The following is a 23399-nucleotide window of genomic DNA, read 5'->3' as shown; positions in this document are numbered from 1 at the left end:
TTACTCATAAATTATAGTGTATGAGATGAATCACCAGAAGTGTTTAATCTAGACCTAAGAATAAGAAGCTATAGACAAAACAAATCTGTACTAAGAATAAGAAGTTATAGACAAAACAAATCCGTACTAAGGCCATGCTGTAAAATTGCTAGTCAATACTCTTCAAAAAAGATCAGTTTATAGATAACACATGTTCTTGCTTCTCATGTAGACTTGTGTTCTAATTTTCATATATGTGTTTATGTGGGAGTGATTGTGGGTACAAATCAGGAAACTAGAAAGGGACCCATGAGAGGGGAGGGCTGGGTGACAGAACATGTGACCAGAAAATGGAGTGGGTGGGGCAGGGGTGGAGGAAGGGGGGGGGAGTGGAATCAACCAAAAAAAAATATGCCTGAAACACCACAAGAGTTCTGTTAATTTGTTTTCTAATTAAAAATTATTTTCAAAATGCATATTACAAAAGAAAACAACTGAGTAAAGGAATTCTTTAATCTCAATGAAACTGCCTAATAATGATCATCAAAAGGTTATATGTGCTCCTCATTTGGTTCCTAAGTCTGAAACAAGACAGTTGTGGAGGTTATTCATAGGAAACTGACAGAATTTGAGTGTCGAGCTTATATTAAAAATATTACTGTGGTGCTATATTTCATGGGTGGTTCTCTGAAGACTGCCTTCTTCATGGGAGAAACACACAAAAGTTAGAAGAAAATACCCTGATGTCTACAACTTACACTCACATGGTCCAAAAAACCCAACCTGAGAAATGGCCAAAGCAAAGGAGGCAAAGTTGTTGAAAATCAATGAGTCGACATGAAGGGCATGAAGAGGTTCCTTATTCAGTTTGCCCAACCTTTCCACAGATTTTTTTTTTTACTATTATAAAATAGGAACAATAAAACTAAAGGTGGACTGGAGAAATGACTCAGCAGGTAAGAACTTGTTGCTCTTCTGGAGGACTTGAGATCAGTTCCCACCTATAACTCCAGGTCCAGAGGCTTCTGTGGGTAACTGCACACACACGCATGTCATACACATCCAGACACATATTCATAAACATTAACAAATTAAAAATAAACCAGGTAGTGGTGGTGCACATCTTTAATCCAGCACTCAGGAAGCAGAGGCAGGCAGATCTCTAAGTTCAAGGCCAGCCTGGTCTATGGAGCAAGTTCCAGGACAGCCAGGGCTCTGTAGAGAAATTGTGTCCCCAAAACAAACAAACAAACAAATAAATAAATAAATTTTTTTGAAAAAGAAAACAGAAACAAAATTTATTTTTAAAGTTTTTAATTCATATGCCTACTTCAGCAATAATGAAACCTGGGTTTCACATACTCCTTTATAGATGCACAATATGAAATGTAGATAAATGTTACAAATTAGGGCACAATCAAGACTTAGAACAAAGTACTGCAGGAGTTAGAGAACATGGTTAAGGTTGATTGTATTAACTGTCTCTCCCTATTACAAAGTAAGATTAGAGACAACTGATGCTGGCCTTTAACTGAGTTTTCCCTGATTCCTAATTTCTCTGCTCCTCTCCTACATAAAACCTTAGAAATTGTTTGAGTATATTGAGAATACAGAATTCTTTTTTAAAAGCCAATCAGATGATGAGGATTGCAATCAGATGATTAGGATTACAATTCTCTTTACAGGTACAGTCTACTCTTCAGCAGCCTGTAAGCCATTGAAAAAGTAACTCCATAGCCAACGAAAAATGCCAAGCCCCTGTTTGGCTGAGGAAGAGGAGTCAAGTAGGCAATCGTGTGGTAGATCCGAGCACCGACAAAGATTCTGAAGTGCATGAGGGCTGTGGAGAGGTCTGGACCACTCAGGGAATACAGAAGGCCGATACCGAGAAAGGGCACAATGTTTTCAAGATCGTTCAGGTGGGCTCTGTGAGAGATGATGATATGAAGTTCAGAATCAGTGGGAATGTGTATACCCTTCCCTCTCTTCTAAGACAAAACACAGTCTTAATGGATGCAAGGGTTGGACTGGGTTGGGTTGGGTTTCATTTGGTTAGAGTCAAGGTTAGCTGAAGCTGGCCTGAAACTTACTATGTAACCAGACTCGCCTCAAATTCACAGTCCTTCTGCCTTTGCTTACGAGGGCTGCAATTACAGATATGAACCCACCACACTGAGCAATGCTAGAGAATCTTTACATTACGAAGGAATAGTCTTGATTTTCTTCCCAGCTGCCTCGCTTGCTTACTAACGTGATTTTTATTTAGAACAGCACATTTCAAAAAACTTTTAGTTTATCTTGAGACGGTAATTCACTGTTTCCAGAATACTAAAATGTCATCTATCTAGAAAAACACACACCATTTTTGCAAGTATGAGATATCATTCTTTCAATTCAAGTTTCTTGTAATAAAAATTTTTCTTCCCAAAGGAAAAAAAATTCTTTTATGGTCTTTCTCAAAACTCCTCCTTCACTTCTCCTTTACTTCAGAGTGGTTACATAGACATTCCTTCAGATAAACCATCATCAAGTCTCATGCTCTTTCAAATCCAGATAAAACCACCATCCCCCCGGATATGTGTGAGATTTCAGACATTTTCTATTGAAACCACAGAAAGAACTAGTGAGGAAAGGGCAAAAGAATGGGTCTACAAAGAAATGATTGGGGATGGGTGGAAGAGAAAGAAAAAGAATATGATTTCTTAGAATCTCTCTGTGTACCCCCCACGAGAGGAAAACAGAAAACACTTTTAAGTCAGAATTTTCTCTCTGGCTTGTGGAATCTTAGGCTTTTCTGACTTGGACTATGAAGAAAAGTACATCCATTATTGACCTGAAAAGTTTTAAGTGCATAATTACTAAATTGAATGTCTTTTATTAAGCACATAATTGGTAATAGCTTTACAACCTTGACTAGAATTTGGTAGCATCAGCAGAATAGAAAGTTTGTGTGTGGCATGTTACTGTTTTGACATAAATGCACAGTGCCCTCTGGATGGTATTTCCTTTCTCTACACTCCCCCTTTCTCTAAGAGCTCAAGAGAAAAACCGTACAACTTAAAGCCATAAAGAAGTCACCACAGACCTGGGAAGACCTAGAAGTATCCACCCCACTTCTCTTATGAAATAACCCAAGGGTACTTATGGAAGGGTCGATGAGAAGGTACAGTAATAACATCTGCTGGGAAGGGGCCTGCCACCTTACTCCGGGGCTGATTGCTTTGGTCCCCTGAATCCTTCTGAACACAACAGAGGTATCTTCCCCTTTGTTCTTGTGTGCATTTGTGTGTGTATGTCCACATTACACAGTGTTCGTGAAGGTGTGGATGCACAGGTAAATGCAGGTGCATGCGGAGTCCAAAGGAAAACCTCGGGTATTTACTGCTTTTGAGAAATCATCCACTTATACTTTTATTTATTTATTTTAAGACAAGGTGTCTCAGTGGCCTGGAACTCACAGGGTTGGCTAGGCTGACTGGCCGGTGAGCCCCAGGGACCCACCTGTCTCTGCCTCCCCTGTGATGGGATGATGAGCTTGATCCACCACTCCCAGCTCCTCTATGAACCTGCTAGGTTCACATGTCCAACCTTCCCACAAAGGCTTAGGAGACACTGTCACAGTCCATTCCCTCAGATCAGGCTCTCTGGTTTTCAGCATCTGCGTCACCTGGACAATAGCCACTCTGAGCATTTTAAATGAATTATCAAGTGGTGACCAACTATGAAAGGGGTGGAGGGCAGGGGGATCCAGTCATATTTCCCTGATGCCCTCTGCTCAGACAGGGCTCTAAGCATACAGCAGGGTGTCTAAATTCTCACAAGGAGTTTTCTCAAATTAATGTAATTTCTCATCACTTTTTCTTCCTCCATGAAATAATTCAAAATGCCATAGGGACTTACTCCTCGTATCCCACCACCCCGTCACAGGCATAGATGACTGCTTCATGTAATTGTCTGATTACTACATGTACGTTGCTCTCATATCTTCTTGGAAAATCTTTGATGGCATCCCAAGGAAGGTAGACCATGATGTACATGTAAGAACCTTCTAGCAGCTACTCTGTTCATGAATTGAGGCCACAAAGGACATCATCTAGTTCAGCCTCTAACCCATAGTTCAGTTTCTTGATGGAATTATCGCTTGGGTCACTCAGGCTCCACAGAACACTCTGGGGTAAAGAGTGTTCTATACCCCTGAAGACAGTGTGTTATAGATTCCTGGAATTTCCCTATAACTAAACCCAAGTTCTTCAGAATAACTCACTCTATTGTTCTAGCCTTCTTGATTACCTTTTGAGTTTCACTTATCTTGTAGTACTGAGTGTGTGTGGTCTTGAATTCCTCTCAGAATATAGTGAAATAGGATTGAGTAGATAAATCAGTATGTAAAGTGTTTTCTAATCAACCCTGGCTTGCATCTGTTTGGAACTCAAATTACTGACACTAAGTTACATTGGTTGGCATGTCAACACATGCTACTTTAAGATTGTAGCTAACTGTCCTATATGTACATGTATTAACTTTCTTAATATCTTCAAGGATAGTTTCCATCTTGTTTGTAGTACCTACCACCCATTCAACTACGGGAACAGCAACAGGTTTGTAATTACAAGTTGAAATAAGGAGAGGGAAATTCTATGTTGAAAATAGAAAAAGGAAATTCTAAAAACTTCTTCCAAAATTTATTTCACATGGGTGCTATTAGTATTTCATTTGATGAGGCCAATCAATTCTCAAAAATATGTAACTGGAAATGGGATCCTCGTCCTTCTGTAAAAGATTGCCTATTGCTACACTGTAAGTTCAGCTTCTGATCACCAGAGGGCGCTGTGCACACTGGTGTTTTACCTCTCTAGGCACCTAGAGCTAAGGTCAATGGTATTAAATGTCAGTTACATTTATTTGTAGTCTGAGAAGAAAAACATCAGATTAGATTATAGATTTCTCCTCTAAAAGTACCCACATGAGGGTATGGATGGCAGATGGGATAAATAATAAAGAGAATCTGATCTCTCAAAATAATTTTTTTTTTTTTAAGTTTCTGTATAGGAAGCTTGCATGTTCCTGTACATCTTGCTAATAATGCCACTGTAATGCTGTTAGTGTTTTCTAGTCCTAGTCTACTGTGTGAGGAGAATGCCATGATTAGCATCAACCATGCAACTGCTTGTTGTTAAAGAGAAACTGAGAAGGAACAGATAACCTTTAAAAGGTTTGCTGTCCCCAAAGCGTCTGACGCACGGCTCTACTCTTCATTTTCTCGCATCGTAACACTTGACACTGCTTGAGGTTTTCCCTTGGATTCTTTTGTCCTGAAACTATTTCTGATGGCACAACCTTTTCAAAGACTGGCTTACTTAAGAGGACTAAGTTACCCAGCACAAAACCCAGCACAGAAGCAGAAGCAAGTGTCTTAAGAATCTAGCACTCGCAAGCCGGGCGGTGGTGGCGCACGCCTTTAATCCCAGCACTTGGGAGGCAGAGCCAGGCGGATCGCTGTGAGTTCGAGGCCAGCCTGGGCTACCAAGTGAGCTCCAGGAAAGGCGCAAAACTACGCAGAGAAACCCTGTCTCGAAAAACCAAAAAAAAAAAAAAAAAAAAAAAAAAAAAAAGAATCTAGCACTCGCTTCCTCTTCAGAAAACACACTCTTGTTTGAGAAATGTCTGTAGTGGACAGTGTAAATTCCCATGCACCTTGATTTCCTCAAGGCCATTTCTGTTCACAGTTTTTCAGTTGATTTGTTGAGGGAATTGACAGAAGAGCTGACTTTACATCCAACATAACAAGATGCAAAATTTGGAAGCATGCATGAGTCTATGATCCCAGGCCAGGGTTCATCTTGAGCCCCTATACCTATCTCATGGCATGAGAGAATCTGTGGCTATCCCAGGAGGGCCATCAGAACTTCCCAGAAAAGCAAGGAAGGGCAACATAAACATGATACAGAGAGTTCATCTGACATCCCATTTGCAGAAGGAAAACTCTTTTCTCTCAATTCCTATTTCATGACAGTTCACACCAAACTGAGGAAATCTATTCAAGTACTCATCACTTTCCTGTCTTCACTCTCCATCCCAGGACTACCAGGCTACTTGGTGCCTTTAAAACTTCCCTGGTGCTTCAGCTGCAACATCACTGGCTGGGATATGACTGGAATTGTTCCATAGCTCAGGTAAACATTACAAAATAGTAACTGGGAAGACAGCATATAGCTCTGATATTCCATGTGTTATTAAAAAGGGAGCAACTATTACTTAAATTTGGCATTGAATATCTGTATAAAATAATAGGACACCACATGGCATTATGATGTCATAAGATTAAGAAAATGCTTTCAGTCCTACAGTTCTAGGTGTTTTTGAAATAAAGCTGTGAGGATGGAATGTGGCTTCTCTCTCCAGTGTTCATTGGATTTGCAATATATTAAATATAATAGATACAAAGGAGATACAGAGATGAAGGAGTGGAGAGAGACAGAGACACAAAGAGGCAGAGGCATAAGGGAGAGACCTTAGTTCTCTGAAAAGTGTCAACTTTCATATTTTAATTCTTCTACAGAAGCACCTAGTCCTTTGGCCCTTTGTGTGATGGACATCTCAATTTGGGAAAGAAGTGACATGTTAACTGCCGGCATTTGCCCTCCTACCTACTATTATTTTAATGTGTCCCTAAACCGAACCTGATCTCTTGGCCATGATCCTTGACCATGATTCTAGAGTGAGGAATTTCCAGAGATACTAGCTTACCTTCGCACTCGCTCCACCTTGTCGTCAGTCCGAAGAAACTTCTTGGCATTCTCCCCCTTGCCAAAGCTAGCGCAGTCTTCTGGGTTGGCAAAGACCTATTCCAAATACCAAAGAGAAGTAGAGGAAGAAGAAAACCACTTATGCATGCCAGCGCGAGGTACGTAGTTGATGACAGAGCACAAGGCCCCATGCTCAACTACTAGTGCCAACACTACAACAAAACAAACCGAAAAAACAGCATCCGAATTCCAAATACTGTGAAATGTGAAGGAGCAGTAGTGGTAGTCACCAATTTGCTAATTTGCACTTGTGTGTGTGTGTGTGTGTGTGTGTGTGTGTGTGTGTGTATGTGTGTGTGTGTACAGGTGCACATGTGAGCACAGGTGCATATACACATGGATGCAGGTACATGTGGAGGCCTTGCATATTCAAGTTTCATTTCAACTGGGAATTACTGTTAACCTTGTTTTTGAGATAACTTCTCTTAATAGCCTAAAGCTTCCCGGAGTAGGCTAGGCTGGCTGCCAGTGAGCCTCAGGGATCCGCCAGTCTCCCCCTCTCCACTGGTTAGATTATAAGTGCAGACCACCATGTCTGTCATTCTTAATATAGATACAGTCAGGTCCTCATGCTTACTGACTGAGCAACAGCCCCAGCACCAGTAATCTGAATCTTAATAAAAGAAACACAGCATCCTGGTTGGCCCTTACAAAAAGAAATTGTTGACCAATAAATCAAACACAGGGAGGAGGAGGGAAAGCGTGCGCAGTTCAAGCCTGAATCTTTATCAACATGAAAACTTTTTAAAAATAACTTCAATAAAGGCTAGGATATGAAAATCCTGAAAGGGGGGCAGTGAGATGACTCTGTAGGTAAAGGGGCACAGGCCTGACCAGCTGAGTCCATGTTCCAGAAACCACAGTAGGAGGAAAGAACTGACCCCCAAAAGATGACCTGAACACATACAGCAATACGAAATCTCTCTCTCTCTCTCTCTCTCTCTCTCTCTCTCTCTCTCTCTCTCTCTCTCTCTCTCTCTCTCTCACACACACACACACACACACACACACACACACACACACACACACACACAATGACCACAATGACACATTAAATAAGTAAAAAAAAAATAGTTAACAAGGAAGTAAAAACATAAAAGAGACATAATTCTCAGCCACAGCAGACCATCAACATAGTCCCCTGGCATCCTTTACATAGTGCTGTTGATACACCTTCCCTCAAGTGTATCAACATTCCAGGTGCTCAGCTTTCAGCAAGTAATGCCTTTGCCTTCCAAGGCTGTCAGAAGAGGCAAGCAAGCAGTGAGGGATGGAGAGGCATACTGACTTGATAGGGATGTGGAAATGCCCTCCATTTCTCTTAGGGGCATAAACCCTCATGTTGACTAATACAGTAAAATATAAGCAGATGAGATGCATTTCAATAGGCAAAAAGGATGTGTTCAGGGGCATCTGTTCATGGATTCCTTCCTTTAATTACTATGCTGTTTGAAATGATTTCCCCCATCCCTTGAAACTTGAAATATGCATTTAAGATATATTTAAGTAGGCTTCACTATTTAATAATTTATAATAAAGAAAAACACAGACTGTAAAAAGTTTTAATTTTAGCTTGAAAATATCATAAATATTATAATATTTTTCCTAACCTATAAGCATTTATTACAAATAAAGATGTTAAGGAGAACTGCTAAGCAGAGATGTGACAGAGTCAGCTCCTGAGGCCAGGTCTCTTGGTCTTGCTCCTCATGGGGCCTTTTAAATGGGTGCCTGGGCTGCACTGGATATCCAAAACATGAATTTTGAATAAAGAAATAAACAAACCACAATAAAAAATACCAAAAGTTAGGGTTTAAGCCAATCTGTATTAGAGGGGTTGCTGGAAATTGAAGTCAGGGCCTTGTGTATTCCAAGCAAGCACTCCACCACTGAACTGCATCTCCTGTTTCTCAAGGTGAGTTTGCATCTCAGCGCCATCCTTCCTTGCAAGGTCAAGGAAGCACTACTATTGACTGATATTTCTGTCCTCACAAAATGCATAAGCTGAAGCCTAATTCCCCAGGGTGATGGTGTGTGAAGGTGGGGCCTCTGTGGCATCATAAGGTCGTGCGGATGGGCCCCTCATGAATGAGATCAGCACCTTTCTAGAAAGGAACAGAACAGATCCTCCCCACTCCTCTTTTTCTTTGATCTAACATGGCCACAAGGAGAGGCTGGTCCCCTCAAAAAGACATCAGATCTGGTATCTTGATCTTGGGCTTGCCGCCCTGCAGAGCCATAAGGAATACACACTTGTTACCGAAGCCTCCTCTTCAGGGACACTCTGTACCACTGGACTACACTGACTTCAGCAGCTACTTGCCCCCTCTCTCTGTTTCCCTCCTTGAGGAGACTTCATTTCACCTGAGACTGCCAACAATGCCATAAAATGATGAAGGGGTCCAGGACATGTGAGAAGCAAAAGAAAGCTCGATTACACCACCAGCCCCTGCTATGGGATTACTGTAGTAGAATATTGTTTTACACTGTTACTTTTGCTTATGTTGCATTTTTTTAACGCTGTGAAGCTGTGTTACTTGTGCCTGCCTAAAACACCTGACAGCCAATAGAAAGGCAAGAGAATGGATAGGTGGGGCTGGCAGGCAGAGAGGATATATAGAAAGAGAAATCTGCAGGGAAAGAAAAAGAAGAGGAGCCAAAGAAGGGGGACATCAGGGGACAGCCACCCAGCTACTCACAAGCCATGGAGTAAGAGTAAGATTCACAGAAGAGAAAGAATAGGATAAGTTAAGTTAAGCTGGATAGAAACTAAGACAAGCTAAGGCCGGGCATTCATAATTAAGGATAAGCCTCCGTGTGTGGTTTATTTGGAAGCTGGGTGTTGGGCACCCAAGAAAGAGTAAAAACAAAACACAACAGTTTGGCTTTCTAACATGGGCTCATATTTTCATCTAGAGCCTGAGAAAGCTAAACAACAACAAAAAGGGATACAGCTCCTTGAAGAGTTTCAGCCAGGCAGTGTCTGCCATCAGTGAGACCTTGAGCAGTTAGTACTTAAGTAGGAAAAAAAAAAAAAAAGTAAAAATACCTGCCAAGCATGGGCATTCTAGAACGCAGTTCTCAGTCACAAACCTCCGACCAGGATGCAAGCTTTAGGCTTGGCTCTCAGGACCTGAGAAGTGGATGGAGCCAGCCGAGAGCCTTGGAAGGATCCAGGTATATCTTAGCAGTTTAAAGTTTGCTTGTGTATTATTGTACAGGATTATTCTAGCTATCCTGGGTTTTTTTTTATTTTTCCATATGAATTTGGGTATTTTTCTTTCCAGGTCTGTGAAGAATTACATTGGGATTTTGATAAGGATTTCATTGAATCTGTAGAGTGCTTTTGGTAAGATAGCCATTTTTACTATGTTAATTCTACCTATCCATGAGCATGATCTTTCCATTTTCTGATATCTTCTTCAATTTCTTTCTTCAAAGACTTAAATTTCCTGTCATACAGGTCTTCCACTTGCTTAGAGTTACCCCAAGGTATTTTATATTATTTGTAGCTATTGTAAAGGGTGTTGACTCTCTGATTTCTTTCTCGGCCTATTTATCATTTGTATATAGGAGAGCTACTGATTTTTTTTTTTTAGTTAATCTTGTACCCTGTCACATTACAGAAGGTGTTTATCAGCTGTAGGAGTTCCCTGGTGGAATTTTTGGGTCACTTATTTTTACTATCATATCGTCTGCAAATAGCAAAAATTTGACTTCCTCCTTTCCAATTTGTATCCCTTTGACCTCCTTTTATTGTCTTATTGCTCTAGCTAGAACTTCAAGTTGAATAGATATGGAGAGAGTGGACAGCCTCTTGTTCCTGGTTTTAGTGGAATCACTTTGAGTTTCTCTCCATTTAATTTGATGTTGACTGTTGGCTTGCTGGCTTTTTGGAGCGCATTACCTATGGTGGGACACCTTGCACAGTTTTGATGCAGGGGAAGGGGCTTGGTCCTGTCTCAACTGAATGTACCAGGCTTTGCTGACTCCCCATGGAAGGCCTTACCTTTCCTGAGGAAGGAATGGGGGGTGGGTTGGGGAAGAAATAATGGGGGGAGCAGGAGGAGGGAAGAGAGGGGATCTGTGGTTGGTAAGTAAAATGAATAAAAAATTTCTTAATAAAAAAAAATTTTAAAGTTTGCTCATGCAGTCAAAAAAGACTAGAGATATGCAGTAAAAGAGATCCAGATGGAAAAACCTCTGAACAGATTACAGTGTGTTTAGCAATGTGAATAGTCTTTAAAAAAGAAAAGCATACAGTCATACAAAAAGAATGAATAGTTTATAAAATAAAGTCTTTAAAGAGAGAGTAAAAGAAAGAAGCCACGGAGATGGGAAATACACAGGTAGTCTGGATCCTGTAGGTTATTGTGTTGATTTTGAATTTTTGATTGTTGAAAAGCAAATGATAGCTGCAAAGAGACCTGGAATTGAAATAGAGACTGTTGAAATAAATCATCCGATATACTTTAGGAATTCCTTAACTTCTAGAAAGTCAAAAAATATATTTGTCAAATGGAAATGAAAAATGCTTTGGAGTTTTGTTCCCACAGGAGATGAGAGGCTTAGATTCCTTCAGGGTTAATATGGATCAGGTCTGATCAGGTGAGACCTCCTGAACCTTGACAGGTGATATCTATCAACAAAGATTATAACTGGTCTTCCCAGGACTTGGTCATTATCTCAAAATTTTCTCAGGGATCCTAAAGATACTTCATCCACAGACAGCAGGAAGCAGTCTAGAGAAAACTATGCCCACATTCCCAAGGGTTGGGGGGTATGAGTGGTTTTTGGTTATTTGGTGGGTTATGGATGTTTGTTATCATTTAGGGGAAAATAGTTTATTGATATGAAGTTAAAGTTAGTTTTGTTACACTATATATATATTTCTACTCTTTTTTAAAGGATTTTTGTATGATAAAAATTTAAGGTTATTTTTGTTACAACATATTGTGTATATGTATCTATTATTGCTTAAAGTATTGTACCTATGCAGTTTATTTTAAAATGTAAGGTAAAATTTTAGTTTTTTGAAAGCTGTTATTATAAACTATATAGGATACTGTTGGATGTCCTGTATGTTGTGAATATATGCTGCTATGATTGAATGATAAATAAAACACTAATTGGCCAGTAGCCAGGCAGGAAGTATAGGATAGGCAGAACAAACAGAGAAGAGAGGCTGGGAGGTGGAAGCCAGGAGGAGATGCCATCCAGGGAGCAACATGTAAAGGCAACAGGTAAAGCCACAGAACACGTGGCAACATATAGATTAACAGAAATTGGCTGAGTTAAATGTAAAAGCTAGTCAGTGGTAGGCCTGAGCTAATGACCCAGCAGTTTAATTAATATAAGTTTCTGAGTGATTATTTTATAAGTGGGTGTAGGGTCCATGGTGCTGAGCAGGACTGGAGAAAACTTCAGCTACAATAGGATAAACAGGAAACATAGGTTAGTGGTTAATCATTTATAACAATCAAATTTGTAGATCTAAAATTTATCTCTATATGATCTGGAAAGTATACCTCTATATAAAATATATATAGAGAGAGATTTTAGATAGATAGATAATCTTGAAACCTTCCAAAGACCTACAGAATATGGCATTTAAAATGTTTTGTTAACTTAGGGCTTTTCATGACAATGAGACACATCTGCTCCTGGCAGCACCAATTTACTTCAGAGATGATGGGCATAGAAGAAACTCCTTATGGAGTTTGCTTTCATTGTGACAAGGTTAGCCACTGGGCAAAGAAACTGCTCTTGTCCTTGACAGCTTGACTGTGTGCTGTGCAGACTGGACAAGCAGGACCCATAGGAAACTGACTGCTAAACTTTGCCAAATCAAGGCAGGATTGTCCATCAGTATTCCTGCTTCACAGAAGAAACTGCCAGACATTCTGCAGGACACAGACGAAAGTGAATATTGAACTTTGCCAAAACAAAGCAGGACAGTCCAACATTCCTACTTCACAGAAAAGTCTGCCAGATGCTCTAGGCCTGCAGGTTGAAGATGGATGCTCCAACATTGCAGAGGAACTTTGGGTGACTGTTCAAGCAGCTAAATGTCTGTTAGACAGTATTACATCCTTCTGGGTCTTTGATGGAGTTGAAGACTAGATAGTTATAGTTGCCATTTTTCTTAGTGATGATAGAAAGTAAATCAGGTATAAAACTTTAGATTCACTAAGATAGGATAGATAATGCATTATTTTCTTTGAATATGCTATCTACAAATGGACTGAATATTATAAATTAATTCTTAGTTGATAACTTTTTGTTGTATGCAGTTTTATTATGTTAAAGTTACAATCTTTATTTTTTTATTAAGACAAAAAGGGGGAAATGTAGTAGAATATTATTTTATGGTGTGTTATTTTTGTTTATGTTGCATTTGTTTAACTCTATGAAGCTGTGTTACTGTTCCTGTCTAAAATACATAATGGTCTAATTAAGATCTGAATGGCCAATAGCAAGGTAAGAGAAAGGATAGGAGGGGCTGGCAGACAGAGAGAATATGTAGAAGGAGAAATCTGGGGCGGGGGGAGAAAAAGAAGTAGCCAGAGAAGGAGGAGGACTCCAGGAGCCAGCCACCCAGCTACACAGCAAGCCACAGAGTAAGAGTAAGAATTACAGCAGTAAGAGAATGGGAAAAGCCCAGAGGCAAAGGGTAGATGGAATAAGTTATGAAAAGCTGGCTAGAAACTAAGCCAAGGTAAGGCCGGGCATTCATAATTAAGAATAAGCCTCTGTGTGTGATTTATTTGGGAGCTGGGTGGTGGGCCCCCCAAAAGAGTTAAAACGAACAACAACAGATTAAGCAAAACCTGAATACTCTGGAGGTTTCATCTCCTATGAGAACTATAAAAGATGACGTCCACAGAGAGACAAGCAGCAGTGGGTTCATCGTGAAAGCAAAAGTCTTGTGCCATGAGACATACCGTGCGAGGACCAAGCGCTTCAGACTCCACTCATCGCACAGCACAGCACACCCTGCTGCTGATTGCGCATTACTTAAGAAAAGCAAAACAGAAGTAGAGAAGGCTGGTTCCCAGAATTCTAACCCTTAAAAGTGAGAAAGTGTTGCCACTGAACTCTTACCTTGTTGGTTAGCCTCTGGAATGCAGTTGCAGAGCTCATGAGCATCATCTTAGTAAGAATGATGGTTGCGTAGGAGGCAAAGGCCATCAACACCTCATTGTCCATGAGTTGCTTGAGGTCAGCCATTCTTTCGATCTTGGTCTCAATCTTTAAATGACTATAAAGAAGAGAAGGGGAGACAGAAACACCCAGGTAACTTGGGGATCACCTATTGTGCTGGTGTCGCTGCACTGATCATATTGTTCTTTAAAAAATGTACATCATGGACTGTTTACAAAGGAAATGATGACATCTTCACAAAATTTTCAAAGTAAAAGCAATATATGGTGATTCATTCCTGTAATCCAACTGTTGCAAGACTAGGAAGGAGGACCGCTCTGGGTTTAAGGCCACCCTTGGCTATACAGTAAGTTTCAAGTCAGCCTGAGCTACAAGGTAAACTCTTGTCTCAAATAGTTTAATTCATTAATTAGAAGCAAAAATATTTCCAGAATAAGCTGTATAATAATTTCTCTAGTTCTGGATCATTAAAGATGAAGATACCCAACAAATGTTGAAATGAAGTGTAAGGGGTTTTGGAGCATAAAAATAGTCAAAATGTCCCACCAGTGGAAGAAAATGCAGATTTGCACCAGGAAGAACAAAGGATTCAATGAAGAGCACAGAGATTGTGGCAAGGTCTTCAGAAGCACCGAGCTCCACTCACAGAAGGGCTGCCATGTTACTGAGAATGACTAAAATCTGATACACATCCTAGGTTAGAAACCTAGCTCACTGTTCTCTATCACTTCAGTCCTGTCCAAATTCTCAGGCACCCAAAATTTGAATTCAAGTCCCACAGTTTGGTTATCGACCTTGCTTGGGGAATATAAGTTCTCTGAGACTTAATGCCTCCATCTATAAAATAGAAATATTAATAATATCCAATACTAATTTGCTATCAGATTCAAATAAAAAAGCATTAGAAATGCATACAATAGCTGGGCAGTGATGGCACACGCCTTTAATCCCAGCCCTTGGGAGGCAGAGGCAGGCGTATCTCTGTGAGTTCGAGGCCAGCCTGGTCTCCAAAGTGAGTTCCAGGAAAGGCGCAAAGCTACACAGAGAAACCCTGTCTTGAAAAAAACAAACAAACAAACAAACAAAATCCATACAATAGTAACCAAGTGTGGCAGGGGAGGCCATCCATATTTTATTAGTTTATTATTTGTTCATTTGGGGGGACATGGTTAGAGGTACACTGTGCTCAGGAGAAAAAACACAGGCAAGACAAATTTGACAGGAACTTAGGGTAAGGTTCAACATCTGAGTTCCCCACCCTTTCTGGTGGCCCTCTGACCCCTGACATCTGCCGTTATCCACTCCTTGTCGCATGCATCTTCTCTCACACTCGCCTTAGGCAGCTTCTCCATGATGCCCATTCCTGCCCTTAAACTCCTTCCTGTAATTTTATAGCTTAACCTCCAGAAGCTTTGTCCACTTGCCTATAGTCTACAAAGCTACATCTATCTTTCTATTTGTTGCTAGTCAGACAGTTGTCTCTGTGTTGCTGGAGAATATAATAAAAACCATTTCCATTAACATTTAATTTGTAAGACTTTGTTGTGTGCAGCAATACCTCAGACTTTTCTACAAAACTCTACATGATGTTTATGAGCATAATGTTGTAATCTACTTCATAGAAACAGAATATGGGGGCTGGAGCACAAACCTAGGTCTCTGATGTCTCATCCCTCATGCTTGCACATTGTGCTGACTCCTTGGGGACACTCACTTCATTTGCCTTTCGACCCCTTGATTCTGTTTAATCCTAATTCAACTAAAATTGGATGTTTACTTGCGGCTGACCCAAGTGGACAACACATCTCCCACCCCTTACATCCTTTCTTCTGCCTGGTTATACCATGTACTAGGTGCTATGCTATTTTACTAATAATGAAACTGAAACTTCCTAAGAAAACTCTGAATTTTGTCTCCTTAAGATAAAAATGTGTGTCTTGTATGCAGAAACTACACAGTCATCCCCAGGGGTCCCACGGTTTTAGGAGCTTCCTGAGGGTACCAGCTCCACAGACGTTCAAGTGTCTTCTACGGCATTACCTATGCACACCTCCTACGCAGTTTCCAATATTTAAAATCATATGTGCTGAGTAGTTTTTATTGTGGACTTGACAAAACTGAAATTTACTGGGAAGAGGGAACCTCAGCTGAAAGATTGCCCCAACCACATTGGCCTGTGGTCATGTCTACAAGGAACTGTAGAATGATGTCAGAGGGCCCAGCCCACTATAGGCAGCACCATCCCTAAGAAGGTAGTAGGCCTGTGCTGAATAAGAAAGCTGAGAGAAGGGGCGGAGGGAGGGAGGGAGAGAGGGAGGGAGGGAGAGAGGGAGGGAAGGAGGGAGGGAGAGAGAGAGAGAGAGAGAGAGAGAGAGAGAGAGAGAGAGAGAGAGAGAGAGAGAGTTCCTTCATGGTTTCTGCTTCAATTCCTACAATGATATCCCTCAATGACAGATTGAGACCTAGACGTGTAAGCTAAATAAACCCTTTCCTTCCCAAATTGTTTTAGGTCAGAGTGTTTTATGACAGCGAAAGAATGAAGCTAGGACGTCATCTCACCATCACTCCCAACACTCGATGCCCTGTACACCACATGCAAATAGCTACATACAGTACTGCTCAGAAATTAATGAGAAGAAAAACTTCAGCACACACTCAACACAGACACAATTTCTTCTGATATTTTTTATCTACAGTTGGATGAAATTCACAAAATAAATGGTTCACTATACTCTAAATTGTTTTTAAATTCCACATATGACAGTAAATTAATCCACTACTATGAGTTCATGGTCTTGAAAGCATAGTGTGTTATCTCAGTGCAAGATAATACTTTCAGTAGTTTTAATATATCTGCTATTGCTCTGGTATTGAGGGAATAAAAGTCATGGTAAAATGCCCTATCCTTCAGAGCTCTTGTAAAGTTAATTAGCTTAATAAAGAATCCCTATGGTCCATGCTTCGGAATAGAGATCTGAAGAAATACAACAAGAACTTTGATTTAAAAAAAAGAAAAAAGGAAAAAGGAAAAAAAAAACTTAGGAAGTTTATCAAGTAGAAAATTCAGCTATCTAACAACCTTCAAAATAAAAGTCTCTGTGATTGTTTCCAGAACAAAACTTATTTACAGCCAGAACAAAAGTTCAGGAAGGTTCTGCTGGTGGTGGTTGTTTTGTTGTTCAGCATGGCAGAGGAGAGAAAATCGGGAACCTTCCAGAACTGTCAGTGAGAAAAATACAAAGGTGTCAGCAGGTGGAACGAAAGGGTGATGGAGGGTTTTCCACACCTGCAAACAATACACAAGCAGCTTATACAAGTGGAGTTGCCAGGGGTGTGGGCGAACTCCTCGGGCCTGTGATTCTGGGAGACTGGCCAGTACCAAGTCCCTGCCATCGTACACCGTGGGCCCAGGAACCTCCTCTCCCAGACATCTTCCACTTCCCAGGTATAGGGGGGCGTTGTGGGAATTGTGCCATTTGGTCCAGTGGCCAACTGAATGGAGTGGTTCGGCCAATGGGCATGGTCTTCTCTGAAGATACTGACCCATTAAGAACCAGGGGGGAAGGGTCACGTGCTCTCTTGGGCTGGTTAGAGCAGGCAGCGAGCAGCGGAGAAGCATGGCTTGCAGTTTGGTCTCCAGCTGTCCCTTGGGAACCGAGAGGCGGCAGCACAACTCCGTTCTATATTTGTAAGTGTGTTGTATTGATTTTCATCCTTTAATAAACCCGACCTGGTCCCAGACTTCCGTATCCCACCACAGGGAGGCCGTGTGATGGGAGTAATGCTAAAAACATTAAGAAATAGGAAGCACCAACCACGAGAAGGAAAGCAATATAACTCTGCATCTCTTTTCTTTTGTCATGAGCCTGCTACCCCTAACTGAAACCAGAATAATGGCAAGACTGTAATGGTGAGAACAAGCCCACTGAAAGTTTGCTGTCAGGGAAGGTGTCCAGGAGGGTAGAAGTGGTAAATAAAGAGACAGATAACATGTTAGGTGAATAGAATCTTTCTAAAACTGCAGTGGAGAAAATTCAGGCTATTTGATTATAAAATACATGAGATACAAAATTACAAGGCTAGGATCTGCTGTAGTCATCCATTCATTTCACTATCCTTATCTTGGTTGGCATTATGCCCAGTCCCATGGTGTGGAGACAGCGATGCTGTGCCTGAGAGGACACAGGGAGGTTGAGTTCACACAGTCTCTGGAAGTAGCCTGGGGTCCAAGTAGATTTCAACAGACCATTTCCTAGCTACAAATTAACCATACCTGTAAAACAGGATTTCTTATGTAGCCCCTGGTGGCACTGAACTCCTGATCCTCCTGCCTCAACCTCCAAAGTGTGGGGATTACAGGTGTGCCCCACCACACCCTAAACACGTTACCAGTAAATCCTACCTCAGAGGATTCTTTTATGTGCTGATTGTGTAGTGTTTTAAGACTCACCAATGCGCCAGGCAGTGGTGGCACACACCTTTAACCCCAGCACTCGGGAGGCAGAGCCAGGTGGATCTCTGTGAGTTCAAGACCAGCCAGGGCTACAGAGTGAGTTCCAGAAAGGCGCCAAAGCTGCACAGAGAAACCCTGTCTCAAAAAACCAACACACACACACACACACAAGACTCACCAGTGCCTTGTCAGTACCATATGAGTGCTTGATAAAGACTCCTGCTGTGACACTGTTCTCATCGCTAAGGATGTAATATAAGGGTTTTTTAAAGGTCTCATATACCAGACCTCCCTTTAAGACAGGTGAAGGACCTACCTCTACCTCGAGTGTTATGAAGGTGTTAAGCATTATTGAAACATTGCTAAACACCATAAAAGTCATTATTAAGTTTAGTAAGTCCTACAGTAAGCACTCCTTCTGATATTTATTTTCTTGTATATTAGCAAATATGTTGGTGGACGGAGTAATTTAGCTCCTTAATTGGCAGCTGTTAGATGCTTCCCCGGCTGTGTGCAGCACAGGACCATCAGTCAATCACCCAGATGACATACTGTCATGCCAGAAGATCATGCCCATTGGCCTTGAAGTGTCCAGTGTCATGGACACTTCAAGGAATCAAGCAACACAGCCACCACAGCTGCATGCTAACAATGCACATCTCTGGCTCCTCAAGGCCTCGTTGCAGCCATCACGGCACCAGGTGCTTGATCATCACAAGCCTTGGTGACTCTGGAAACCCCAAAGCCTTCTGCACAGATGAGAGAGGAGCAGTTTCTCGGGGGGGGGGGGGGGGGGGGGGGGGGTGTAGGACTTAGCTAGTGAACACAGGCCTGTGTTTGCATGTGAACTGCTGTGATTGGTGCATATGCAGCTTCTCATCTGCATGAGAGACTACGCCACAGTCTTTCATTTACATGGATGTCTGCTGTGATGGACACCAAGATTCTCTTTCTAGACTGCGTTGTAGAAACACCCTCCTGGTACAATAGCATCGAAAGCCTTTTCTTGAGAGGCCTTTTACTGTCTACCTTGTATGTGTGTGGTCTTTTGAGGCACAGTCTCACAGCGTAGTCCAAATTAGCCTCAAACTCACTACACTCCTAGCTCTGTCTCCCATATAGGTACTACAAGCCTGTATCATCACACTCTGCTTCTTGACTATTCATGCTGTTGTTCATCATTAGCCACAGTGGGTCTACTTGATAAGCCAAGGGAAGACCACCAAGTCCCAAGGCAGCAGGGACCATGGTAATAATCATGCGAGGCAGCTGGGGAAGAAATGGCGTGGAGCAGAGGTGCCAAGGACAATTGGGGCCAAAGGCAGAAACTCTGGATCCTGATGCCAGAAAGACTTGTCAGGAGCTGGTAAAGATCTAGACTCCCAACCCCAAGCCCAGGATCTAGAACACTCGCCACTGTCAAGGCTGAGAATCCCATTACCCTAGACCTGAGAGCTGCACACCTGTCACCGTGGGTCGAAGAGGACCGGAACGTGAGACCCCTAGAACTGCAACATTACACTACCTTCCGCTGCTTGCTCAGTTTGCGATCACCTATCTCACTGCTGCCTGAAGCAGAGAAAGACAAGAGCTACCAATCGATAAGCCTGGAGATATGGACAGTTGGACCTTTAACCCAAGAGTCTAAAACTGTGGGACTCTGCTTTCCAAAATGTTTGTAGTTACATACCTCTAGGTCTACTAGTCCAGCCTCTAAGCCCGGCTCCCCTCCATGGACTACACAAGGTTCTCTTCACCTACCCAGGATTCTTGTCAAGAGAGAACAAAGGGACACGGGTCAGTTGATTGGATATAGCTTGGGATGAAAGACTCCAGCACAGCAAAGATTTTTGTCTACTTTAGGATAGTAATAAAGCCAGGCGGTACAGTAGAGGCATCAGTCTGGAGCCCGCTTTCCTCGACCTGTAATTCCTGGGCTCTCTACTATGATAGGAATTGTGAAGAAACTGTGGCCTCCTGGAAGACTGCCTTTACCTCCCATCGCCATGTTTCACCCTAGTACAGGATCTCACAAACAAGATGCTATCTCTGGTTGAGGGGCACTCCTCTTTCTCTTCATGGGCCCTTGGCCAAGAAGAGCAAAGTTCCTTTCTTCTCAAAACTACTTGGCCTTGCTGCATCAGTATTGTGAAACACAGAAAGTCTGGGCACATAGCCACAAGACCATGACTCGTCAATTTTGAGCCTACTGAGAGCTGCAAACACTTAGAGAGGAAAAACAGGAAAGAGGACGCTACAGCCATGCTGCTGCTTATCAGCTCCACAATGTCCTGAAGGGATTGAGATGGCTGAAGCCTCAGTTTGCTGAGAGGCCTCAATGAAGGAAAATTTAGGAAACCAAATAATGGTGGCTTACAGGGGAGGGTGAGATGGGGGAATTACTATGTGAGAGGGTAGGTGTGGGATTGGATATGGGGGGAAGAGTGGGTGCTGGGGAGAGGTGGACATAGGAAGAAATGGATATGGGATTGGATTTGGGAGTAGACAAGGAGGAGGGGTGGGTCTGAAAGACAGAGGTAGGTTAGGGGATAAGTAATAAAATAGATATGGAGGAGGATATGAAGGAGGGATGGCTATGGGGAATCAAATGTTTCTTGGAGACCATGAGGAGTCAGGTGTTCTTTGGAGACCATGCTGACTTTCCTCTCAAGCTTCAGACATTAACCAAAAAAAAAAAAAAAATGGCTTCCTAAAAATACTTGACTATCACAGAGTAATACTCAAGTCAGGACCAAATTTGTCATTTTTGCAATAGCCAAATATTGTCGGCACACATCCGTCATCTTGATTTGAAAACTGCCAAGGACAACAGAAGCAATGCTGGGCAAACTCACTGGAGGAGGCACTTCTTGGAAAGCAAAAAGTGCTTCCAGCATGGGTCCTGAACACCCCAGGCTTCAAAACCCTTAGCTGGGATCCTTCCTTACACAGCAGCTTAGTTGGCATCCTCCCGGCATGGCACTTGGAAGAAAAGCAGGAAGAAGGGGAAAATGCTTGTGATCGGAGTCCCAGGAACACCTGGGACTGAACGGAGACGCAAGGAGACTTGTCGACTCAGGCTCCTCCCCTAGAGCCTCAGTCCAGCCATAGCAACCCAGGCTGGACCCCAAAGCAGAAGCCCCTTGTCTTCTGGAGTGGAGTGGAGGGGGAGAGTGGCACCCGGGAGAAGCCCTGCAAAGGCCGCACCCTCAGCTCTCTGGTCATCTATCTGCCTTCAGTACCGTGATAGCTTCATCTACCAAGTCTTTCTACCCAGTCTTCCCACATCAGCTGACATCGAAATTATCATGTCTGAGACTTTTCGAGGTTTCTCTGGCCTACCAAAAGTGAATCTAGAAAAGCAAACAGCCTTCCAACAATTGCAAAGGCCTTCATGTCGGAGTCACCAGAAACACTGGAGGGCCGTACACACTAGGAACGGGCCAAAGTTGCTGAAACCACAGTGACTTCTCATCTTGCTACACCTTGCATGTACCTTTTCCTCTCCTCAAGACCAACGGAGCCTTTCAAAAAGGGGGTGCGATTTGGGCTTGAGGAAGTAAGAAAACTATTTCTTAAACACGAAAAGACATATGCTTCCAAGTTTCTTCTTGGAGTAAAGAAACAGAAACTTAATGCAGGAAGAAGAGAAAGGCACAATTCTCTTTCAGAGCAGGCCACTAAAAGGGACATTTAAGCAGCTAAAGGGAACAAAGACTTCAGACAGGCCCAGCCACCCTCTCGCCTTACACTGGCCACCCACCGACCCCTGGCACCCACCACCCTCCCCTGGCCTGCAAGCAGTACCGCGGCTGCGCAGCTCCCCTGCTGTGCACCCACCTGAGTCCCTGGAGAAGCTCCGCAAACTGTAGGGCCAAGCTGGCACACCCCGGGACTTTTCACCCAGAGGATCGGAGCCGGCACCTCCCTCTTAGTGGCTTTCTTTTAATTACCCGCCTCCTGAGCTCGCCAAGCCCCGCCCCCAATCAACCGCGGTCCTGCAGCTACCGCCCAGCCGGAAGAAGCCTGGATTCAGGTCGGCTCCAGGTGAGGACCACTCCCTGCCAAGGACCTCTGCAATTCTGTCCAGGCTTGGGGGTAGGAGAACAAGGAAGGCTGCTAAGTTTTATGTCGCTGGATAAAGAAAAAAAAAAAATTCTGAGGTTTTATTGCTGTGACAACCTTTCCCCTTGTCCCTTCTTCAGGGTGCAAAGTGGAACCAGAGAAATTCTGAGTCTGTTAGGCAATAACATTGTGTGTTTTTCACAGTGACTTTAGAAAAGTGTTGCAAGAAGGCAGGGTTGGTAGGGCAACATCAAAGCTATTGCACACAACCCCACAAACAACCCTGCAATAATGTCCAAGAGCCGGTTCTGGGGGCTTCCCTGACACCTTCTGCATGTGGCATGTTCCCATATGTATTATTTCACTCGTGGATAGACACCATTTCACACCTGCACCCCACATTGCTCTGGGGATCTTTCTTTCACTTTCTTTTTTATTTCATCTTCTTTTCCTCCTCCTCTTTCTCATTCTCCTTTTCTTCTTTAGTATTTTCTGATTTTCATTTGTCTGTTTGCCTCTACATTTTTGTTTCCTTTGTTTTCGGGAGGGTTTTGCTACTTAGGCCTGTCTGGAACTTGCTGTATACACTAGACTGGAGTCAAACTTGTGACCATCCCTACCTCATCCTCCAAGTACTGAGAATTTCACCACCATGACTCACTCTCTTTTTTAAAGAAAATGTTTAATAGACAGTTCTATGCTCTACCCCCTTCCAAAAACAAAAAGGAATTAAGAAATAACTGGCTGTCTGCCACAGAACTTATTTGGGCCTGACGTTGGTTTCTTCAGAGGCATGATAGGTAGACCATCAGAAAAGACTGTTTCATTTTGCTTGAAAACTTTGTTTAGTTAGCTCGCTCACCCTCTCTGGAACCTGGCTGGAACACGGACTGCAATGGAACAGAGCTTGAGAGGAGATGCAGGCATTTTGA

General features: G+C 42.4%; 1 protein-coding gene across 2 annotated transcripts; it reads right to left on the bottom strand.

The window, feature by feature from the left end:
• Positions 1–1276: 1276 nt before the first annotated feature.
• Mgst1 (microsomal glutathione S-transferase 1) lies at positions 1277–22378 on the bottom strand. Of its 2 annotated transcripts, XM_042274204.2 has the most exons (5): positions 22243–22303; positions 20093–20171; positions 13890–14046; positions 6727–6821; positions 1277–1905 (listed from the first exon to the last, which is right to left on the bottom strand). In XM_042274204.2, the coding sequence occupies exons 3-5, from the start codon at positions 14013–14015 to the stop codon at positions 1659–1661; spliced, it is 468 nt and encodes a 155-aa protein (XP_042130138.1). In that variant the 5' UTR covers positions 14016–14046; positions 20093–20171; positions 22243–22303; the 3' UTR covers positions 1277–1658. The 2 variants fall into 2 exon arrangements, with proteins under 2 accessions (XP_042130138.1, XP_006976559.1); XM_006976497.4 differs by lacking the exon at positions 20093–20171 and having other exon boundaries at positions 22243–22378.
• Positions 22379–23399: the final 1021 nt, after the last annotated feature.

This window comes from Peromyscus maniculatus, chromosome 3, assembly GCF_049852395.1.
Source record: "Peromyscus maniculatus bairdii isolate BWxNUB_F1_BW_parent chromosome 3, HU_Pman_BW_mat_3.1, whole genome shotgun sequence".
Lineage (NCBI taxonomy): Eukaryota > Metazoa > Chordata > Mammalia > Rodentia > Cricetidae > Peromyscus > Peromyscus maniculatus.
This window is presented reverse-complemented; position numbering and strand designations above follow the sequence as displayed.

Excerpts from the sequence above, each read along its gene's own strand:
- Mgst1 (XM_006976497.4), bottom strand. The coding sequence starts at position 14,015 with ATGGCTGACCTCAAGCAACTCATGGACAATGAGGTGTTGATGGCCTTT. Across the intron at positions 6,822-13,889 it reads TCCAGAGGCTAACCAACAAG|GTCTTTGCCAACCCAGAAGA; the intron begins GTAAGAGTTCAG and ends TATTTGGAATAG. Across the intron at positions 1,906-6,726 it reads AAGGTGGAGCGAGTGCGAAG|AGCCCACCTGAACGATCTTG; the intron begins GTAAGCTAGTAT and ends CATCTCTCACAG.